General features: G+C 38.4%; 1 protein-coding gene across 1 annotated transcript in view; it reads right to left on the bottom strand.

Annotated features, from left to right (window-relative positions):
* LOC119778649 (solute carrier organic anion transporter family member 5A1-like) overlaps window positions 1-19,347 on the bottom strand; it is a 56,518-nt gene that overhangs the window by 12,481 nt on the left and 24,690 nt on the right. Inside the window, exons 2-6 of the mRNA XM_038277990.1 lie at window positions 10,245-10,377; window positions 9,111-9,331; window positions 7,942-8,106; window positions 1,915-2,113; window positions 442-601 (exon numbers count right to left, since the gene is read on the bottom strand). Coding sequence (XP_038133918.1) covers window positions 442-601; window positions 1,915-2,113; window positions 7,942-8,106; window positions 9,111-9,331; window positions 10,245-10,377 — 878 coding nt within the window. The remainder of the gene's footprint in view (window positions 1-441; window positions 602-1,914; window positions 2,114-7,941; window positions 8,107-9,110; window positions 9,332-10,244; window positions 10,378-19,347) is intronic.

Raw genomic sequence — 19,347 nt, 5'->3', positions numbered from 1 at the left:
ATGAGTCACGCAATCAGCTGGTTCTCTTTAGATAGAAAACTTTGAACTAATCTGACTGTATAATCTGGTTGAATTTTCTCTGTAAAGTGCCTGGAGATGAAGTGTTGTAAATTGCCACTATAAATAAAGCGTATTACTGTATATACTGTATATAAAGCGAAAACATTAGAGAGGGATACTAAACATCCAGTTAGATTAAAAATGGAAGCTTCAGGATGGCTACAAAAAACATGGATATGGGTATGCTTTATAATCATACCACCCTGTTAAAGTCATTTAATGTTTAAATTTAGCTGAATCAAAAGAAATTTTGATTTATTTCTTAATAAGCTTTTTATTCTGTTTATTTTTTCATATATTTTCTCAGGGTTAGTGGCTGTTATATCATTAATCAAACAGTATCAGCAGCTGCATGTTTCCTCACTCGAACCTCTTTCTTACCCCGTTGCTGTCGTTGGCCACGCTGCTGCAGCCGGCCAGGCAGGGGTTGAAGTAGGTGATCCCATCGGAGCCACAGACCGGAGCGTACTCGTGGATCTTACATCCACAGTTCACGTTACAGCCTCCTGTCAGGTTCCTCTGAGTCATGGTGAGAGTCGGCCTGTGGGAAGGAGAACATGCACAGTCAGAGACAGGATTAATATGGGTATGACAGGGTAACGTGAGGAGCAATAACCTCAGGATGCCACATCTACTTGCTGCAATTCCATGAAGATGGTTTCAGTAAATGACCTGAAAAGAACCTCATTGCAAGATGGTGTGATTTGGTGAAAAAAGGGAAGAAAATTATTACGGTAAGTGGATAGTAAGAAGCGAGGGAAATAAAATAACTAAAATAAAAGGGAGTAAGAAAAAAAGAGGAGATGAAAGAGGCAGGACATCTAGGTGCTAGCGGAGGACATGGAGGAAGAAACACGTGAAATGACAAGGCGGGAAGCCAAAGACCGTCTGTCCCCAAGCTGTCCTTGGACCCTCTCCATCTGAGTCATGTAATCTCACTGAGAGACACTCCAACCAGAAAACGCCTCCGTTTACAGACTCATAATGCAGAATCTCTGCACTGATCTGAAGACTCTCTGAATATACAGATGAACTGGAAACAAAACTGGATTAGATAAAACTCTACAGATTTTCTGTCTGGTGGTGAATGAGAGTAAAGACTGGGGGAGGGAAGGATTTTAAAAATCTCATGAGGCAGAAAAACATTTGCTTTTGCAGATAAGAGCAAAAGCTGTTCTAGAAACTTTACTTCTATTTCACACAGTCTTCAGTAGCTTTCCCCTTATCTCCAATGCTTTTACACTTTGAACAGATAAATACAAAAACTAAAGATAGAAAAAACACATAAAGTGAAGCATTAAGTCTGTATTTTGAAGGTTTCAAGAGCCTTGTTCTAGAGAACATTGGAGAACAAACATTGTGAAGACCACGGAGTCCAGCAGACAGAAAGCTGAAGAGGTAAAACAGTTAAATACTATCTAAAAGTTTCATGTAACAGGTCTCTGTTCCATCATTTGAACATGTAGAGAGGATGGACGAACAGCAAAACTACAGTACCAAGATATGGACATCCACCTGAATCGACAGGGCATGGTGACTTTGGAGGAGCTGCAGAAATTCATAGATGGAAGAACCAATTCCCAGGATAACTATTACCCCATAGAGCAACAGGCAGTACGCATATGAAACCAGATCAAACTGGTTGGTCTTCATGCAAATCAACCTGAGTGGTAGACATCATGATGGGGTTTACCTTCCAGCAGGGCTAAAGATACAGCCTGATTAATTGATTTATGAAATCATATCCATGTGTTACATTCCTCTTTACTTCTGTTTTTCGTTTTTCCTCTCCAAACCTTTATCTAAGATTTAATATAAAACAGCAATGCCCGCCTCTCCCATGCCCTCGCTCACCCGGTGGTGTAGGGGATGTTGATCCCTCCGAGGTTGATGCTTTCACAGCCCACGATGAAGAGCGTGGAGAAGCAGAGAAGTGACACCCCGCTGCAGATCATCGCCAGCTTGGCCGACTCCCGAGCCCCCAACTTCAGCTTCTTAATGATGTAGCCGCCAAGTACAATGCCCACGCCGGCACTGGGCACGATGATCACACCTAGGGGAGGAGACATTTTAAACATCAGGGAACTCCAAGTGGTTTGAGGCTACTGCTGAGTTCAGATACAAATCAATTAAATCAGATATAAACTTAAACGTTAAGCAAATCCTAAAATGTTCAGAATTAAATAGAATTTAGAGCCACACAAAGGCCTGATTTTAGTAGTCTGGTTTCTTTTACGCTGCTTAATGAGATACACACAAAAATAACTGCAACCAATAGAAGACCATCAGAACTATGGAGCAAATTTCACGAAGATATTTGCTTCTCTAAAAGTTTGAACACCGGTTTATGTATTTGTTGAACTCTGGATCCGAACCATGAAGATCAGGAGTTCGATCTGTGACTAGAGAAATGCTGCAGAGAGAATAGATACTTGCTGCTCCAATACAACAGGATGTGCAATAATGATACAATTTTAGGAACTTGTATTGCTTTGTGGATTTTACTGTGGGAGATTTAAAAATTAGGAAAACACGACATTTTCAGCAGCTAAAGATCAATACTTTAAGGGTACTATACTAAGGGTAATGATAGCTCCGCTGGAAAGAAGGTTCTGGCTGGTTGTGAATCATGCAGATATTTCAGTTTCTGCTGTTCTGGACATGCATACGTTGTGCAAAAAAGTCATTCTAGAGCAAAAACGGCAACAATGTAACATAATCAATAGTCCTCAATGCACAGAAATGACTAAAATCATATAAAAAGTCTCATATATTGAAATTGAATTTTCTGACTGTAAGCCTGTTTAACCACAGTGACAAGAAAAAGGATGCGGTCAAGATGAGGCGTTCTGCATTTTCTGCAAGACTTTATTTCCACATCTCAGTTCAGCAAAATAACAGCTAGATTCCCCAACTTGGACCAACCTTTGTAACTGGCTGTAATATTTTTGAAATAGGTTTTGCAGTTAATTGGGAAATTTAAGGAAAACCTTCCAGAAATTCCCTCATTTTTAACTCTTGTTTACATGACATGTAAAATTAGTTAAACCAACATCCCAGATGTTGTCTTTACGTTAAACGAGAGCTGTTTTTTGTTGGGTATTCACCATGATAGCTGACCTCCAGTAGCAGTAGAGCCTCTTCATTTCCCTTCATTTCACTGATGCTTATTTTGCTCAAACCAGCTTTGATTTAAGTGCTCTGATCCTCCTCTGCCATTAATCTCTGTCAAGTTAAACTTTTCCAAACGGAATCTGCCATCAGTCTCCCCCAAACACAACTACTGGTACAGAAAGCTGAGCGATCACAGCAGCCGCCGCCGCCTCCAGGCAGCCTTGAATCACCATGACAGCACACAGTGTGAGCGTGGGAGGCCTCGGCGGACGGAGAGCGTGGAACCCAGGCAGAAACATTGCCTCCTCACAGCTTCTCCTCATCCTGACTGAAAGTTTTACGGACATTAATAACCTCAAAGAACACAGCCCTCATATAAATAAACAGATAAACTCTTAAGGCACGGCCATAAACCATTTAACTCAGATGATAACGGGGTTTTTTTCTGTCTGAGATATTCTAAGTATGACTAATATCATATTTATCTGGCAGTGTGCTGTCTGTCTGGTTGAAACAGATAAAAATCTTCTGCGTCATTAATCCTCTGATGAATTAAAACCTCCACATAAAGACTGAAAGCTGAACGCTGCTTCCAGCTACTCGCACACAATTCATGATAAACACTGAACAGGAGGTCAAAGCTTTGGAGAAAAAAAAACTGAGAACATTACAATGTTCTTCACTTCTGTCTAATTGTATTTTACATTCATCTCACATCATTCTCCACAATTACGTTACCAGCTGGTAAATTAATCATTAATACATTTATCTATTATTACTGTAGCGGGATACCACATAGAAAAAAGTGAAATCCAACCTTCAATACCAAATTTTGCTAAAGTCAATCTTCAGTATGAGGAAGAGAGGAGAACAGGCCATTTCACAAAATATCTACAATTACAGAAATAAGTAAAAGGCTTCAAATTGATCAAACAAAGGCTGAGGAGGTAGAGTGTTGAAGGAGGAAATCATCTCCTAAGCTCACTGTAACAGGTCTGCAGCAAGGTGGCTTCCGGGGGTCATAACATTGAAACACCATCTATTGGGCATAGAAATCAGGAAAAGGCCTCTGCTGTCTTATCATCACAAACGTGAAGGCGGAGGGGGGGTTATTTCACTCTACTGGAACTTTTTCTGCTTATAAATGAAACTAAAACAGAGCTTTCCAGCAACAAGCATCCCAGTTGTGTCTGACATGAATCATAAATATGTGGAAAAGTCCCTCTACCTTTTGGAAAGTATGGTGTTGGATTAGTGGAATAGTGGAATATTTTTCATAGAAAATGTTGGTGTATAATTAATAGGATGTGTGCCAACAATAAAAAACATATTTATGTCTTTCCCTTATGAAAAATACTAAAATTTAAAAAATCTTGTGCAATCAAAGATCCTTTTACAGAAATCTTTACCAAAGCGAGTTGATTATCATGGAGGTTTTTAACAGTATATTTCAGTGCAAGATATCTGCTTTAGTTCGTATCTGATGGATATGAACTAAAAATCAAGATGTGTTTGTCTGAGTGGCAGATGAAATCACGACTTTGCAGCCCACTCCTCGTCCAGCTGAGGCGCTTATGCAACCAAACACTTCAGATCTCAGATGACAGAAGCCTCCCAAGGCATGATCTGAAGGGTTTATAACATTTAACTGAATAATATTTATTAATGAGCCGTTTTTGAAGCAAACAATGCTTTATCATAACCTCTTTTAAAAGCTGCTCTTTATTTTTATCCCTAAGAGCAAAATTGCGCTGAGCATCATTTACTGTAGCTTTTAGAACAGATGTTTAAACAAACTGGGGAAAATAATCACCAGCTGCTTCTAAATAATGTAGTTGGAGCCCATTAGCTGGAAAATACACCCAAACAAAGCCTAAAGTCTAATGTACCGTACTAATATTTCACGATTCGACCTCAGTGTCACAAAAACTGGAGCTTTAAAATAGCTGCACAGTCATGTTGCTCCTTCTTCTCAACCAGTGTTAAAGAAAATTTGGATTGAAATATGGTGTTTTTTATAAGCAGGCATACAACTTAACACCTGTTTTGATCAAAAATGTACATTTTGAAGGTTATACCTTGTTCTTTGTACTAAAATTGGAGAATACAGAATAATACTTTTGAACTTTTAATGAAAATTGTTTGATATATATATTAAATTTTGCGTATTGTAATATTCTGTTATGTGAATAGGGTATATACACTCACCGGCCACTTTATTAAGTACACCTGTCCAACTGCTCGTTAACACTTAATTTCTAAGTAGCCAATCACATGGCGGCAACTCAGTGCATTTAGGCATGTAGACATGGTCAAGACAATCTCCTGCAGTTCAAACCGAGCATCAGTATGGGGAAGAAAGGTGATTTGAGTGACTTTGAACGTGGCATGATTGTTGGTGCCAGAAGGGCTGGTCTGAGTATTTCAGAAACTGCTGATCTACTGGGATTTTCACGCACAACCATCTCTAGGGTTTACAGAGAATGGTCCGAAAAAGAAAAAACATCCAGTGAGCGGCAGTTCTGTGGGCGGAAATGCCTTGTTGATGCCAGAGGTCAGAGGAGAGTGGCCAGACTGGTTCGAGCTGATAGAAGGGCAACAGTGACTCAAATAACCACCCGTTACAACCAAGGTGGGCAGAAGAGCATCTCTGAACGCACAGTACGTCAAACTTTGAGGCAGATGGGCTACAGCAGCAGAAGACCACACCGGGTGCCACTCCTTTCAGCTAAGAACAGGAAACTGAGGCTACAATTTGCAAAAGCTCATCGAAATTGGACAATAGAAGATTGGAAAAACGTTGCCTGGTCTGATGAGTCTCGATTTCTGCTGCGACATTCGGATGGTAGGGTCAGAATTTGGCGTCTACAACATGAAAGCATGGATCCATCCTGCCTTGTATCAACGGTTCAGGCTGGTGGTGGCGGTGTCATGGTGTGGGGAATATTTTCTTGGCACTCTTTGGGCCCCTTGGTACCAATTGAGCATCGTTGCATTGCCACAGCCTACCTGAGTATTGTTGCTGACCATGTCCATCCCTTTATGACCACAATGTACCCAACTTCTGATGGCTACTTTCAGCAGGATAATGCGCCATGTCATAAAGCTGGAATCATCTCAGACTGGTTTCTTGAACATGACAATGAGTTCACTGTACTCAAATGGCCTCCACAGTCACCAGATCTCAATCCAATAGAGCATCTTTGGGATGTGGTGGAACGGGAGATTCGCATCATGGATGTGCAGCCGACAAATCTGCGGCAACTGTGTGATGCCATCATGTCAATATGGACCAAACTCCCTGAGGAATGCTTCCAGCACCTTGTTGAATCTATGCCACGAAGAATTGAGGCAGTTCTGAAGGCAAAAGGGGGTCCAACCCGTTACTAGCATGGGGTACCTAATAAAGTGGCCGGTGAGTGTATATTATAAGTTTATACCTCTCTCTCTCAATCACAATATTTTGCTGCTATATGAACAATTTCTTAATTGAATATAACAAACATTGTAACCTGAATATCATCTAAAAACATTATAAAATGTATATGTTAGGAATGAATAAAACCCTGGTAATTAGTGGGGGGGGGGGGGGGGGGGGGGTTAAGGATCCTGCAGGTTTTGCAGCTTCAGAGGTCTGAGACTGTTTGATAACGGCTTAGCTTTGAAAATAGCCAGAAGCAGTCAGCTATTCTAGTTAGTGATGCCGAATATATTTAGGCACATTAACTTTGAGATGCATTAACGTTACTTCCGGTACCGGGAAACTGGGCTGATATTAAATCTGGTTTTTGTTTCCATCTTGTTGCTGTGTTGTTGCGTTTCAAGAGGGAAAGGTCATGTGACTTCACACTGTTAAAGGTAGAATGTTATTTTCAGAAACATATCTGTAAATGCATACTTTCAAGATATTATATATAAAGTGAAATATCAGAAAATAATTAGATGAATGCCTTTATCATAATTGCAATTGTAATTTAGCTTTAACTAAATCCTGGTATTTACTGTATATATTTGGATATAAATGGCTATAAATTAAAATAACTGATTCATTATTTTATGAAAGCTTTATATATGTTTAGGTTATGCTGATTCTGGTGGAAAATAATAAATAAATAACAGTAACCTGTGATGGCCAGTTTAGAAATACGATAATCTCCACCTCATTGCGAGGTCTGCTGTTCTATTCCTTCTCCCAGCAGCTGAATTGGGAACACATCAGATTTCTGAGTATGCTGGTCTACATGTTTTATTAACATGTGCTCCAAAACTCCTCCAGTCTGTGTTGGCTTCTCTCCACTTCAGTGATCTGAGGAGGGACTTATTAGGTCTATTTATCAGCCTTTCCCATTTTCCTATAATTGTGCAGTTAAATTGAGTTTAAACTTTATAATCTGCATATAGATGTTCCACTTGTATATATGCCTATTTAAGCATGCATGGTATTGTGTGTGTGGGATATGGAGCGCTTGTAGGTGGGTTTTTTATGAATATTTGCTGTGCAGACCTATAAGGGAGCAAGCTCAGCCTCTTAGGTGCTCTCCTTCATTTGAAGAACAGCAGTTTCTTTATTATTAATGCGTGCTGGAAGCCCTGAAGGTTTCTGCAGCACTGTTTCTAGATACACTGAACGAACAGAGGAGAGACCAGGGTGGAGTCCTGTCTGTCTGCATCCCGCCTGCTTAGTTACAAATAAAGATGGCATATTTTACTTCTCATGAGTCTCCTGGAGTTAAAGCTCTTTGAATCAGTCAAGCTGCTCCAGCTCACCAGTGTAGATGCTGGCACTGGAGGCCGGGATCCCGAACTGGGACTCTATGAACTTAGGGATGAAGGTGATGAACGCGGTGACGATGGCGCTCTCTGCCGTGTAGGACAAGCTGACGAAGAGGAAGGTGACATTGCTGAGGATCCTCACTGCAGCTTTAGGGAGGTCTGGAAGACAATGGGGGGAACAAAAACTGATTTTACCAGGAAAACATCGGTGGAGAAAAAAACAAGGCTGTAGATGTTCAGAGAAAGGAAATCTGCAAAGATCTTAGGAATGAGACTTGTTTAAAGCTTAAAACTTCTCGTACTCCAGCTAATTATTTTGAGGTAGTTTTTATGTGCAAAAACACCAAAACGGGCAGCTTTTGCAAATCAATTTAATTATTTCAGCTATAAATAAAAAGATATACATTCAAGATACTAAATTTGACCATTAGTTCATACTTTGCCTTACAGCAGTAAATTCTGTAATTTTTATTTTCTTTCACCATTTTATGAGGCTTTTCACTGGTATTCTGAACTAAACGCTGCTTTACACCAACAGGCTTAAATAAAGAACTTAAATACAGTTGTGCTTCAAAGTTAACACAACTAAATTAGTAATTCACATAACACAAAACTGAAACTAAAAAAATTACAAAACGATACATTAAGTTAAATAAAATATTGATTCTGAATTTTTGTTTAAAGAATGATTCTAAGAAACAAATTAAAGTGCCTTGCTCAAGAACAGTGAACCAACAAACCTGTCACCTGATTTCAGGAATTGATTGCCTCAAAGTGTTGCTCAACAAAATTTTAGTTTAGGAGCTCCATCAGGCTGGTTGACTTATGTTATTAATAATAGCTATATATACATATGTGTATATAGATATTTATACAATGTCATGAATTTTTATTTTTATTCTTTATAATTTTTACTTACTATTACTTTTGTCAATTTATTTTACCAGCTGCTGATTCTTTTCTGTCTTTAATAAAAGGGTATGTCATATTTCAAGCATAACTGTATACAGTTAATCTGTATAAAAGCATTCCTTATTAAATTTTATTATGTTCTCTCAATGAAAATGATGCAGTTTTACATTTCTGACCTCATATTTGGTTTTATTTTTGCCCTCAAAAGAAGATTTAAAATAAAAAGGGAGAAGTTTGTGAATCATTGGTACCTTGGATGTCCTTGCCGAAGCCCATGGACGATGTGACCGTCTGGTGCTTGCTGTTGTTGCTCTTCTCCTTCAGCACGTCATCGTCGCTGGACATGTCGTCCAGGCTCAGCTTTTTCCTCCTTTTCTTCTTCTTGTGTCGAGGAGGGAGCTTCTTGGGGAAAGTGAACATGGGGAATATCACCAGCAGCATGGCCACTGCACACAGCAGGAACCCGCTCCACCTTAGACACACAAAGTTACTTATTTATCTCAAACCAGAAGCAGCATGTGTGCAACTTTATTCTCTTGTAAATAAAATGGACAGTTAAGGACTTTTTCCATCATTTATTTTCTTTTGATATTTAACAACCAAATACCTATATGTCTCTAAGTGGTTTCTTGTGACAGATCAAGGTGCTGCATAAATGTAATGTAGAATGAAAATCAAATATCATTTATAAATAATTGAAGCTATCTGCTGGACGGAGAACCTCCACCTCAGTTTTTACTCTTTTGTAGCTTTTTGTTCTGTTTTGTGCTAGATCCATCAACTCTGACCAGCTTCTCACACCTGGGCATCTCTGCAGCTCCTCCAGAGTTACCATGGACTGCTTTTCTGATAGTGAACTCTTTGCTCAGAATGTTTGTTTTCCAATTAGGGCAAGTTTGCAGTAGTGCTATACACGTTTAATTTTCTAATATTAGACTGAAAATCCCTGAGATATTAAGAGCTTAGTATCATTTATTTAATATCACAATCATACTCTAAACCTCCTCCCTGACCTGTCTGCTGTGTTTCCAGGTCTTCATGATGATAATTGGTCTGTGATGTTCTCTAATAAAATTTTGAGGCCAGAAACAGAATATCTAGATTATTGGTGTAAGGGCAAAGTGGATGGGTGGATGGATGGATGGATCCTGTAGCAGAACAGGATCACCTCTACTCTGTTTAAAACTCTATGCTCTCTCAGCTTCTTATATTAACTATGATATTGAATTATTTTGTGAATTTAAGTTTTAATTTTAATGCATTGGATACATATTCATCATTTCAATTAAATAAAATTAAGATCTATATAAAATCACAAATTATATGAAAACACATCACTTGTATCTCCATTATCATCAACTTTATTTGCAGCTGATTGGTCTCACCAGTTGCCGATGAAGCGAGGATCGCTCTGGTCGATGTTGACCACGGTCTTGGGGTCGACGTAGAAACCAATGAGGACTCCTCCCAGGAGGTAACCAGCTGCTGGGCCCAGTGCTCCCATTACATACATGATGGCTGGAAACAGAAGAAAAGGACAAATGTAGCGTTTCATCGCCACTAGGGGACACAAATACTCTAAATTAGCATTTTAAAATATTTTTCTATTAAGGTTCTTGTTTCCATTAATTTAGCTGCTTCTCACGCCAAGATATTTGCACTTATGCGCAGTAAAAAGTTGAAGAGTTAATCTGTCTTTCATGTGAAAACCTTCTATTAAAAGACTGTTGTGTCGTAGTACAACAAAGACTTTGTTCTTCCACATATTCTGTATCTAATAAGCAAATATATCACATTTTATTACCCTGAGAAGCCCTATGAATCAGCTTTTATATTGAGATGTTTATGAACTCACTGACATCTGCTGATTTTGAAGGACTTATGCAACAATCCACACCATGACTATTCAAACAATAAGAGCTGTGCACAAAAGGGCCGTGTGTCCCTGTCCAGTATGCAGATCATATGACTGGGCAATAAGGGCCCAGCTAGAGACTGGGAGTTAAGATTTCTCCAATTAGAGGGAATTAATGTGGTTAAATCCCTGGCTCGGGTTGAAAGCAAACACAAAAATGTGATGGCGTGACTTAGAACTCAAAGCTGGGCCAGGCACAGAACCAGATGAGGCTTAACTAACCAGGTTCATGTCACTGATGATGTTCTGTTTAAATAGGGACACTTAGTTTTTATTCTCCAGTCTTTTACACATACAGTTCTTGATTTTGTTTTTTACAATAAATTTTTATTGAGAAGGTCTCCACAAAAAGAGTCAAATCTGGCACATTATACCACTGACGCTCATGTCAAGCTATTCTAAGCTAGTCTTAAATACGTACTTTTGGGTCATTTAGCACTCTACTGAGGGCAAAACAGTTCTATAATAAGCAGGTAAATTAGGCAAGGCAAGTTTATTGGTACAAAGACAATTGAAAGTGCTTTAAATGAATGAAACAAAAAAATAGGGGGGGAAAAGCAGATTAAAGTAAATATAGATAAAAACATGATAAAAGCAGGCTGCAAAGCAAATAAACCAGTTTGACTGCAACCTTAAACTACTAATATCTCAGTAAAAAGGCAGCTCTAAATTGGTTTTTCCTTTGACTTAAAAGAACTCAGGCTTTCAGCACTTTTCCAGTCTTCTGGGAGTTTGGACCAGATCAGTGGAGCAACTATGCTGCTTCTCCATGTTTGGTTCTAGTTCTGGGTGAACAGAATAGGCTGGAACTAGAAGACCTGAGAGGTCTGGCTGGTTGATACATTGACAACAGATCTGTTATGTATTGAGGTGCTGATCCATTCAATGATTTATAGTCTAACAGAAGGATTTTAAAGTTTATTCTCTGAGCTACAGGGAGCCATTGTAAAGACATAAGAACTGGGCTGATGTGCTCTAATTTCTTAGTTCTAGTTAGAACACAGGCAGCAGTGTGTTTGATCAGTTGAAGCTGCCTGATGGACTTTTTAGGCAAAAAAAAAGTCCATCAGGCTTTTGATAACTGCAAAACACTGTTGCCGTTCAATCAATTGATCAATTCTACTGAAGATGAATGCATGAATAAGTTTCTCTACATCCTGCTTGGACATTAGGCCTTTAATCCTGGAAATGTTCTTCAGGTGATAAAAGGCTGACTTAATAACTGCCTTTATGTAGCTCTAAAGGTTCAGGTCTGAATCCATCATGACACCAAGATTTCAGCAATACTAAGTGGTTTCTAGCTGTAGTAGGTGAAGCTGTGAGCTAACTCTAAATCTTTCAGATTATTATCCAAGATTTCTTTTACTAAGTTTGAGAAAATTATGGTGCATCAACATATTGATCTGTTCTCTAATGCTTTTATGGAAAATAAAACACTACGCATCACAATATAAAGAAAATATGTTCAATAGGATGTTCAATAACAGCCTTTAATGCTTTGCAAGACTCCTAGATTAATTGGTGGGGCTGATATTAATGTTTAAGCCAGTGAAGGGCATAATCCCAGCAGCATTATTACATTTTTAATATAATGTTCTATTTTCCTTCAAGCTGAAATGGGATAATTAAAACATATTTATTCAAAGGGGAGCAATTATTAAAGCTACAGATCTACAACCTCTAATGAAGCTCTTACACTCGTTAACATCTGGGGGCAGTATTGCAATTGTGACTTACTTGCCAACTTCCATTAAATACGAAAAGAAAAAAGTAGAAAACAGAACCATATCTGTCACTACCTGATCCACACCGGAAGCACGATCCGTACCATCAGCTCATTTCCACATGTTGAAGCATATTTACCTCCAGATCGCCATAAATAATGTAATTATGGTACTAAAAGTACTTTTTTCTATCCTTAAGTCACTGAACAATAATAATACAAATCTTTAAGACATTTTCATGACTTTTCTGAGCCAATTTGATGCTCTTTAATTTTTCTCCGTCTGACCGCTTGTCTGACATCATCCTCGGACATGCTCAGAACATATCATTAAACCACGTTTATCTGCATTTTAGTTGTTTCTTTGTTTAGATTACACACTATATCCCATAAGGTTGTCATGAAAGAAAAACATAAAACTCAAAAAGACTAGATTTATGTTTAAATCCAAAACCGAAAAAGTTAGCTCCCGGAAGTAGCGTAGGATCCCGTTTCGGCACAGATAAGTGATAAAACAGAAAGGCTCAGGGAAAAAATTATTAACCTTTAATACATTATAGTTTAATACTCTTATTATCTTTATGGAGGGAAAAACTTAATTTAGGTCTTTTTTACAAATTAAAATCAAGGGCTACCCGGATGTATATGTGGCTGCACATGCGCAAATAAGCTGATGGTACAGATCAGGTAGCAACACCATCAATCAAATGTAATATCTGTGCTGAATTTATTTTTTTTTTAACAAAAGCAAAATGATAACATTTGATTGATTGTTCTCTTCTCTTCTTTACTGCCGCCAAATGTTTAGGAATATAACAGCTTTATCATGAGCTGTACAACTCTTTAACTTGTGTTCTCATGGATGAAACATCTCATGCCACATGTATGTTTGCGTTGACAATAAATCAAAATATTAAATGTATTCACATTTACTGACGTATATCTACACATTAAAGCATAAGTTTTCATTAACTTATTTTACCCCCACATGCTTGCTGCATCCTTGCTGGTTGCATAGGAGAATTTACTTAAACAGTTTCTGGGTTTGACTAAGAGTTAAAGATGAACAGTTGTACCAGTGTGCATCTTCAGCACCCATTCTCATTAAGTGGGGTGTAGTTTAAGCTTTGAGTTTGGTGGTGGGACCTACTTTAGTTAATTTGTATAAAAGTGACAAAGTCACAAAATAGCATAATTTTTTTATGCAAAATCTGTAATCAAAATGTTTTGTATGGCCCAAAGAGCAACCATAAGTATTTATGATGCCCCATTTAAATGTATATAAATCAGGATAATAGAGCATTACTATGAGAAATTTTAAATTTGGCTCATGAATGTAAATTCTAGTTGTAGCAGCCAAAAGTTTTTAAACATGATCACATTTCCCACCAATTCCTATTACCTCGAAACCCGAACCTGACATATTAAAACTAAATTAAAATTGCTTGGTATGATTCCCGTCATTAGAAAAGGCTCAGAGTAAAAGCTGTTTTTATGCATCAGTCTCTTTGCAGAAAACAGCAGACTGGTCCAGTCTCAATATTTCAGAACCAGACTTCCCTGTAAACCCAGTTCCTCTCCACACTAAGACCAACAGGCAGCTGCAGCATCCTGGATCCACTCCAATACTAAACTACACAACAACTTTGGAAAACTATCCAACTCAAAGCTAGAAGACAGACGGAAACAATGAGGAGGCTTTCTGAGTGTCTCCATGGTGATTTCCTACAGTAAGACCTATTTCAGGAGGTCCGGACTGAATTAGGACAAAACACCATTCAAGTATGCTGCCCACTCTCCATGAGCTACAAAACCCCTTAAATCTGCAGGGTTTGCTACCTTCAGCATGTTCAAATATCTTGATTTCTATCTTTCTTAAAAGAAATCCTATCCATAATGGATAGAAGGGATTTCGATAAAACTCATTATATTATTTTAGACATTTATTATATTCTTAATGTTGTTGTATCACCTTTAACGTTTTGGCGTTGAAGTGCTTTGATTGGTAAATGATAAAAGGTGTTGTGTTACTAACTGACATGGAAAGGACCACCTTACAAAACTGTGATGAGATCTTAGATAAAAAATCTGTTTAACCTTTAAATTTTTTTTTTGAACATTTTTTTATTAAAATGTGTTTAAAAATAAGCAATATGAAAAGATACACATATTGTAGATGATTTGCATTAGTTGACGTATCTAAAATCTACAATAAAATAGTTTAGTATAGTTTCATTTTATCCAAACATATCAAAAACATAGTCACATTGTCTTGATGAAGAAAAAGCTTATGAATACCTTTCTGCTTATGAGAAATATAAATTACACTTTACTTAACACAAATAAACAATTCAATAATAATAGAACAAAATATAAATCCCTTACAAGTATTCCTTTTATTCATTTTGTTGAATAGGAAATAACTTCTGGATACAATCCGGTAGTGATTTATGTTTTTGCTTTGTGGATTAATTTCACTGTTATATACTATACAAAAATCTTTAAATTTTGTTAAATTATTTTAGTGGACTAGTATGATCATAAAATCCTGTTTTATAAACATATGGCTCTTTTAGTTGCAATATAATCTTATATAATACATACTATATAATCTTTTCTATTGCAGTTTTGTAAGTTGTTCCCCATAATTCCACACAGTTTGTTAAATAAGGGTCTACCAGTGAATAATGGATTAAATACCAAACTTTTCTATTTAGCATTTGTCTTGTTTATTGCAAATTGCTATTGACTTTTTAAGTATTATATATGCAGTTTGCAGCTTAGTTTATAATCAGTTACTGCTCTCCAAAATGCTGTCTTCCTAGAATAATGCTTTAAACAGACTCCAAGTCATCAGAACAGCATATCCTATGATTCACCTTTTGCATACACAGCATTTAATGATCGGGGTGTTTCTAATACTAAACACTAAAACATAAATTGGTCCTCCTAAATGTCAATCATTCTGGTGATATGTTAATGTAACATGTCTACGTGCATGCTCGTCCTCGTTAGCTATCTTTTTCTGCATTTGCGCACTTTCAGGCGTATATATCTGTGGTGCGCTATGGTTTCAGAAAGTAATTGAAGCTCACCTTTCTCACTGCGGTTCTTTGAAAATGGCTAAGGGTTGTAAGAGAAGTGTATGAGAAGAAAAGAAAGGCCTCAGAAGAGGCACGGGGAGCCTCTTCTGAGGCCTTGAGCCTCCCATTGCTCAAGAGGCTCCTTGAGCAATGGGAGCAAATCCCATTATGGGATTTGCTGTCACAGTGGCCCGATATCGCCATAGGCTGTCGCTAGCGGACAGCCGAAACTTAGATGGCACAGGCACTGTGCAGTGCAGGAGGAGTTATGTGACCAACGGGGAGCATAAAGCAGTGATCATCTGTCCGAACTGTCAGTTAACTGAGTTTTCCTATAAAGTCCCCGCTCTATATAGTGATGAGGGCAGACATTTGGACATAGTAAGCTGGTCTGAGCTATGAGAGCAGCAACTTTTAAACAGAGCGTGCACAAGGAGAAATAGGCTTGTGCATGCCCTGGCACGTGTTTAATAGGTGTTCTCTCTTGGGAGCGGGTACAGGGTTGTACACACACAGCCATTTTTGTCTCTCCAAAAGGCTTTAATGAATATAAAAGGATGCAGCTCTGAGGCTGTTAAAATATTCCCAGAAATGTCAACATCATCACAAACTATTTTCAGATTCCCCATCACTATCCTCCTTTATTGCATCACCAGAAAGATGCAACCGATGCTCAGGATGATAAAACATAAGGTCAGCACAAACGGCTCAGCCTTCCCAAAGGGATTCAGCTGCATCATGGATAATCCTACATGAGGCAAAGGGAAAGGAAAACCCTGAACTGGCCTCCAGCCGTGTTACGCAACGTGATGCAGACCGGCGGATAACCAGGACCCAGATCCTGAGCAGGCGCTACAGAGGGAAGAAAATGTGAAGACAGCATAAGACCAAAAGCGGGGAAGGAGAAAAATTCTCCAAACATGTGTTGCAATACTTTCATTCCTGCTGGTTAAATATGATGGGGGGGAATTTTCATCCTCAAAAACCTGGAAATTGTTACATTTTAAATATTTTTAGCAAAAACAATATAAAAAAAATTACTAAAGATTTCTTGAAATAAGTTTATTTAGCCTTTATTTGAATAGGCCAATTATGTATTTTTACCCTAAAAATAAGACAATTACATATTACGCACTTGAAATAAGAGACTGCAGTTGTTTTTTTCTTATTTAAAAGTAAATTGTCTTATTCCATTGGCAAAGTGTCTCATTTACCTGCTCAATTAAAAAAAACACTTATTTTGAAGAACATTTACCTACTTAGATTTCAAATTCAGCAGTCTTCTTTTGTTTAAAAAACAGCTGGGGAGTACATTTAATTTTTAAACTAACTTATTATTTAAAACTACCAGAAAAAATTAAGATTTTGATAAATTTTATTAAAGTCAAATATGCAGGAACTGCAAATTACCTGCAGTTTTTCTTGTTAGTTTATGCAAAACTGGAGTTAGTTTACAATCTAGCTGCAGAAACCTTCACAAATAAGAACAGTGCAGGTTTCTATAAAAAAAAGAAGAAACACATGCACAAAAATTTTTAAACCACAAAACCGCTGCAGATTGCGGTTACTCAAAAATACAACAAAAAACAATTATTTGAATAAAAGGATGAAAAGGGCGTCAAATGTTGAAATCAAATAGAAGAGACCAACACATGAGAGAAGAGAGAGATCCAGATACAGCAGCTGAAGAGACAGGAAGCAGACAGACATAGATAGACAGATGAGCGGTGGACATCAGCCTGCTGCTGCTGTTGAGGCAGCAGTGTTTCTGCTGATGGAAGAAACGCTTCTAATGGTATCAAACCAACTGATTTTCAGCCTCATCGTTCCCGTCCATTACAGCCATAAGCAGGATAGGACTCTGGTTCCTGCAGTAATGCTCCATCCTGCAGCCAGAGCCCCTGCTGCAGTCAAGCTTTCCTCAAATTGGGCTGCAGTTCTCAGAAACACACATGATTTAGTAATTCATGACTAAATGTGTGGCCAGGGATTTAAAATGAAGCCTAGTCATATCTCTTCAGCTCTATTTAGCTCAACAGTAGCCACAATTGAAAGATTGGCATCCAGACCTTCACTGGATCAAAACTGTGATTACTTTAACCCAGTGGTTCTCAAACTTTTTCTGTCATTCCCCACTTTGGACAAGGGGGAATTTTCAAGCCCCGCCTGTCCCCATCGCCCCAACACAATGCTAATGAAATATGCAACAATCTTAAAATGTTCCAATTTTACTGAAGTAACAAGTAGTATCTAAATACAAACTATCTACATCAAATAACAGCAAGCTAAAAAATAAAGAAAATAAAAATGCAGCTGTGTCAAAATTTGTATCAAGCTCAAAGATAGAAAAAATTAAAGTGCCACTCTGCAATCTGTTAATAAAAGAAAAGAAGTGAAATCCATCTGGCAAGACAGGTCTATTTATCCCTGCATTAGTGGCTGCAATGAGCCTGTTTTGCATTGCACAGTTTCTCAAAACGGGGTTGCAGGCTTGATACTGCCACTCTCAAGTCATGCTCAATGTTCAGCTGAGATCTGTATTTTGTTTTCATTGAAGCAACAGCTGAAAAGCCAATCTCACAGAGATATGATGTGGCAAAGGGAAGAAGAATGCACACAGCTCTCTGCCCGATGAGTGGATACTCCCTCTCCACTCCTAACCAGAATTCACTATTAGTCTGAGCATTAAACCTGAGCTTCAGGGTGGAGTCAGACGTCATTTCAATAAACTGGTCCTCCTCAGCAGACCTAAAATCAGCAGGTGCTGCAGACAGAATAGGAAAAAATAGACTTACTTTATTTTTCATTGCATAATAAACTAATAAAATATTTCAAATTCAGTTATTTATGATCAACCTGCGCCGTCAATCCCGGCGCATGTGCGCTTTATTTGCAGTCTGGACGCTAAAGTTAAACATGCTGTGTCTCTGCTCTGACTGCAGCGCTGAGAGGGACTCCTGCGATAGCGGGGGAGAACGGGGTTGGGACGGAGGAGGCGCCCCACGGCAGCACCTGCCGCTGGAGGACAAGAAAAGGAACGATACGTGCTTTCACGTAAGAGTCTCCAAAAGTCGCTAGATTTGTCGCTAGTCGCTTTTTTGAAAAAGAGTCGCTGGAGGGGTCTGAAATATAGCGACAAAGTCGCTGAGTTGGCAACACTGGGGCGCGAAAGTTTATTCCGTTACAAATAATATGCCGACGTCACGTCAATAATTATTTTGGCACTTCAGTTCCAGGTGAAATGTTTCTCATATCTAATGTTCTTTTAATTAGACTGCATGTAGGCTAGTAATGATTACTTTGTGGGTTTGATTGGTCTAAAAAGCGGCAACATACAGCTATAAGGACAGTTTGCTCTCACACGTTCTACATTTATAGTCACACACACACACACACACACACACCGGAACTTGGCGCGCCCCACCTGTCACGTCTCAATTCCCCACCAGTGGGTCGCGCCACACACTTTGAGAACCGCGGCTTTAACCAATATTGTGATTTTATTTAAAATTTTCTTTGCACTAACCCCAAACTAGTGGATGCTTCACCCCAGGCTTTCAGTACTTTAAAAGCTTGCTCTTCCAGAGTCCATTGTTGCAGGACTTTACTGTAACCTTTGTCCAAAAAAGTTGCTCCCTCAACACCCATATATAGATATTGAAGCAACTCTATCTTTCTGTGTGGCAGCTAACCCACTTTAAGTGTATTACTGTCACCTAAAGGGATGGAGTGAGAAATTGATTGTCTTGCTGTTGTTAATTCTAATG

Source organism: Cyprinodon tularosa, unplaced genomic scaffold, assembly GCF_016077235.1.
Source record: "Cyprinodon tularosa strain WSP-4 unplaced genomic scaffold, ASM1607723v1 ctg1369, whole genome shotgun sequence".
Classification (NCBI taxonomy): Eukaryota; Metazoa; Chordata; class Actinopteri; order Cyprinodontiformes; family Cyprinodontidae; genus Cyprinodon; species Cyprinodon tularosa.
This window is presented reverse-complemented; position numbering and strand designations above follow the sequence as displayed.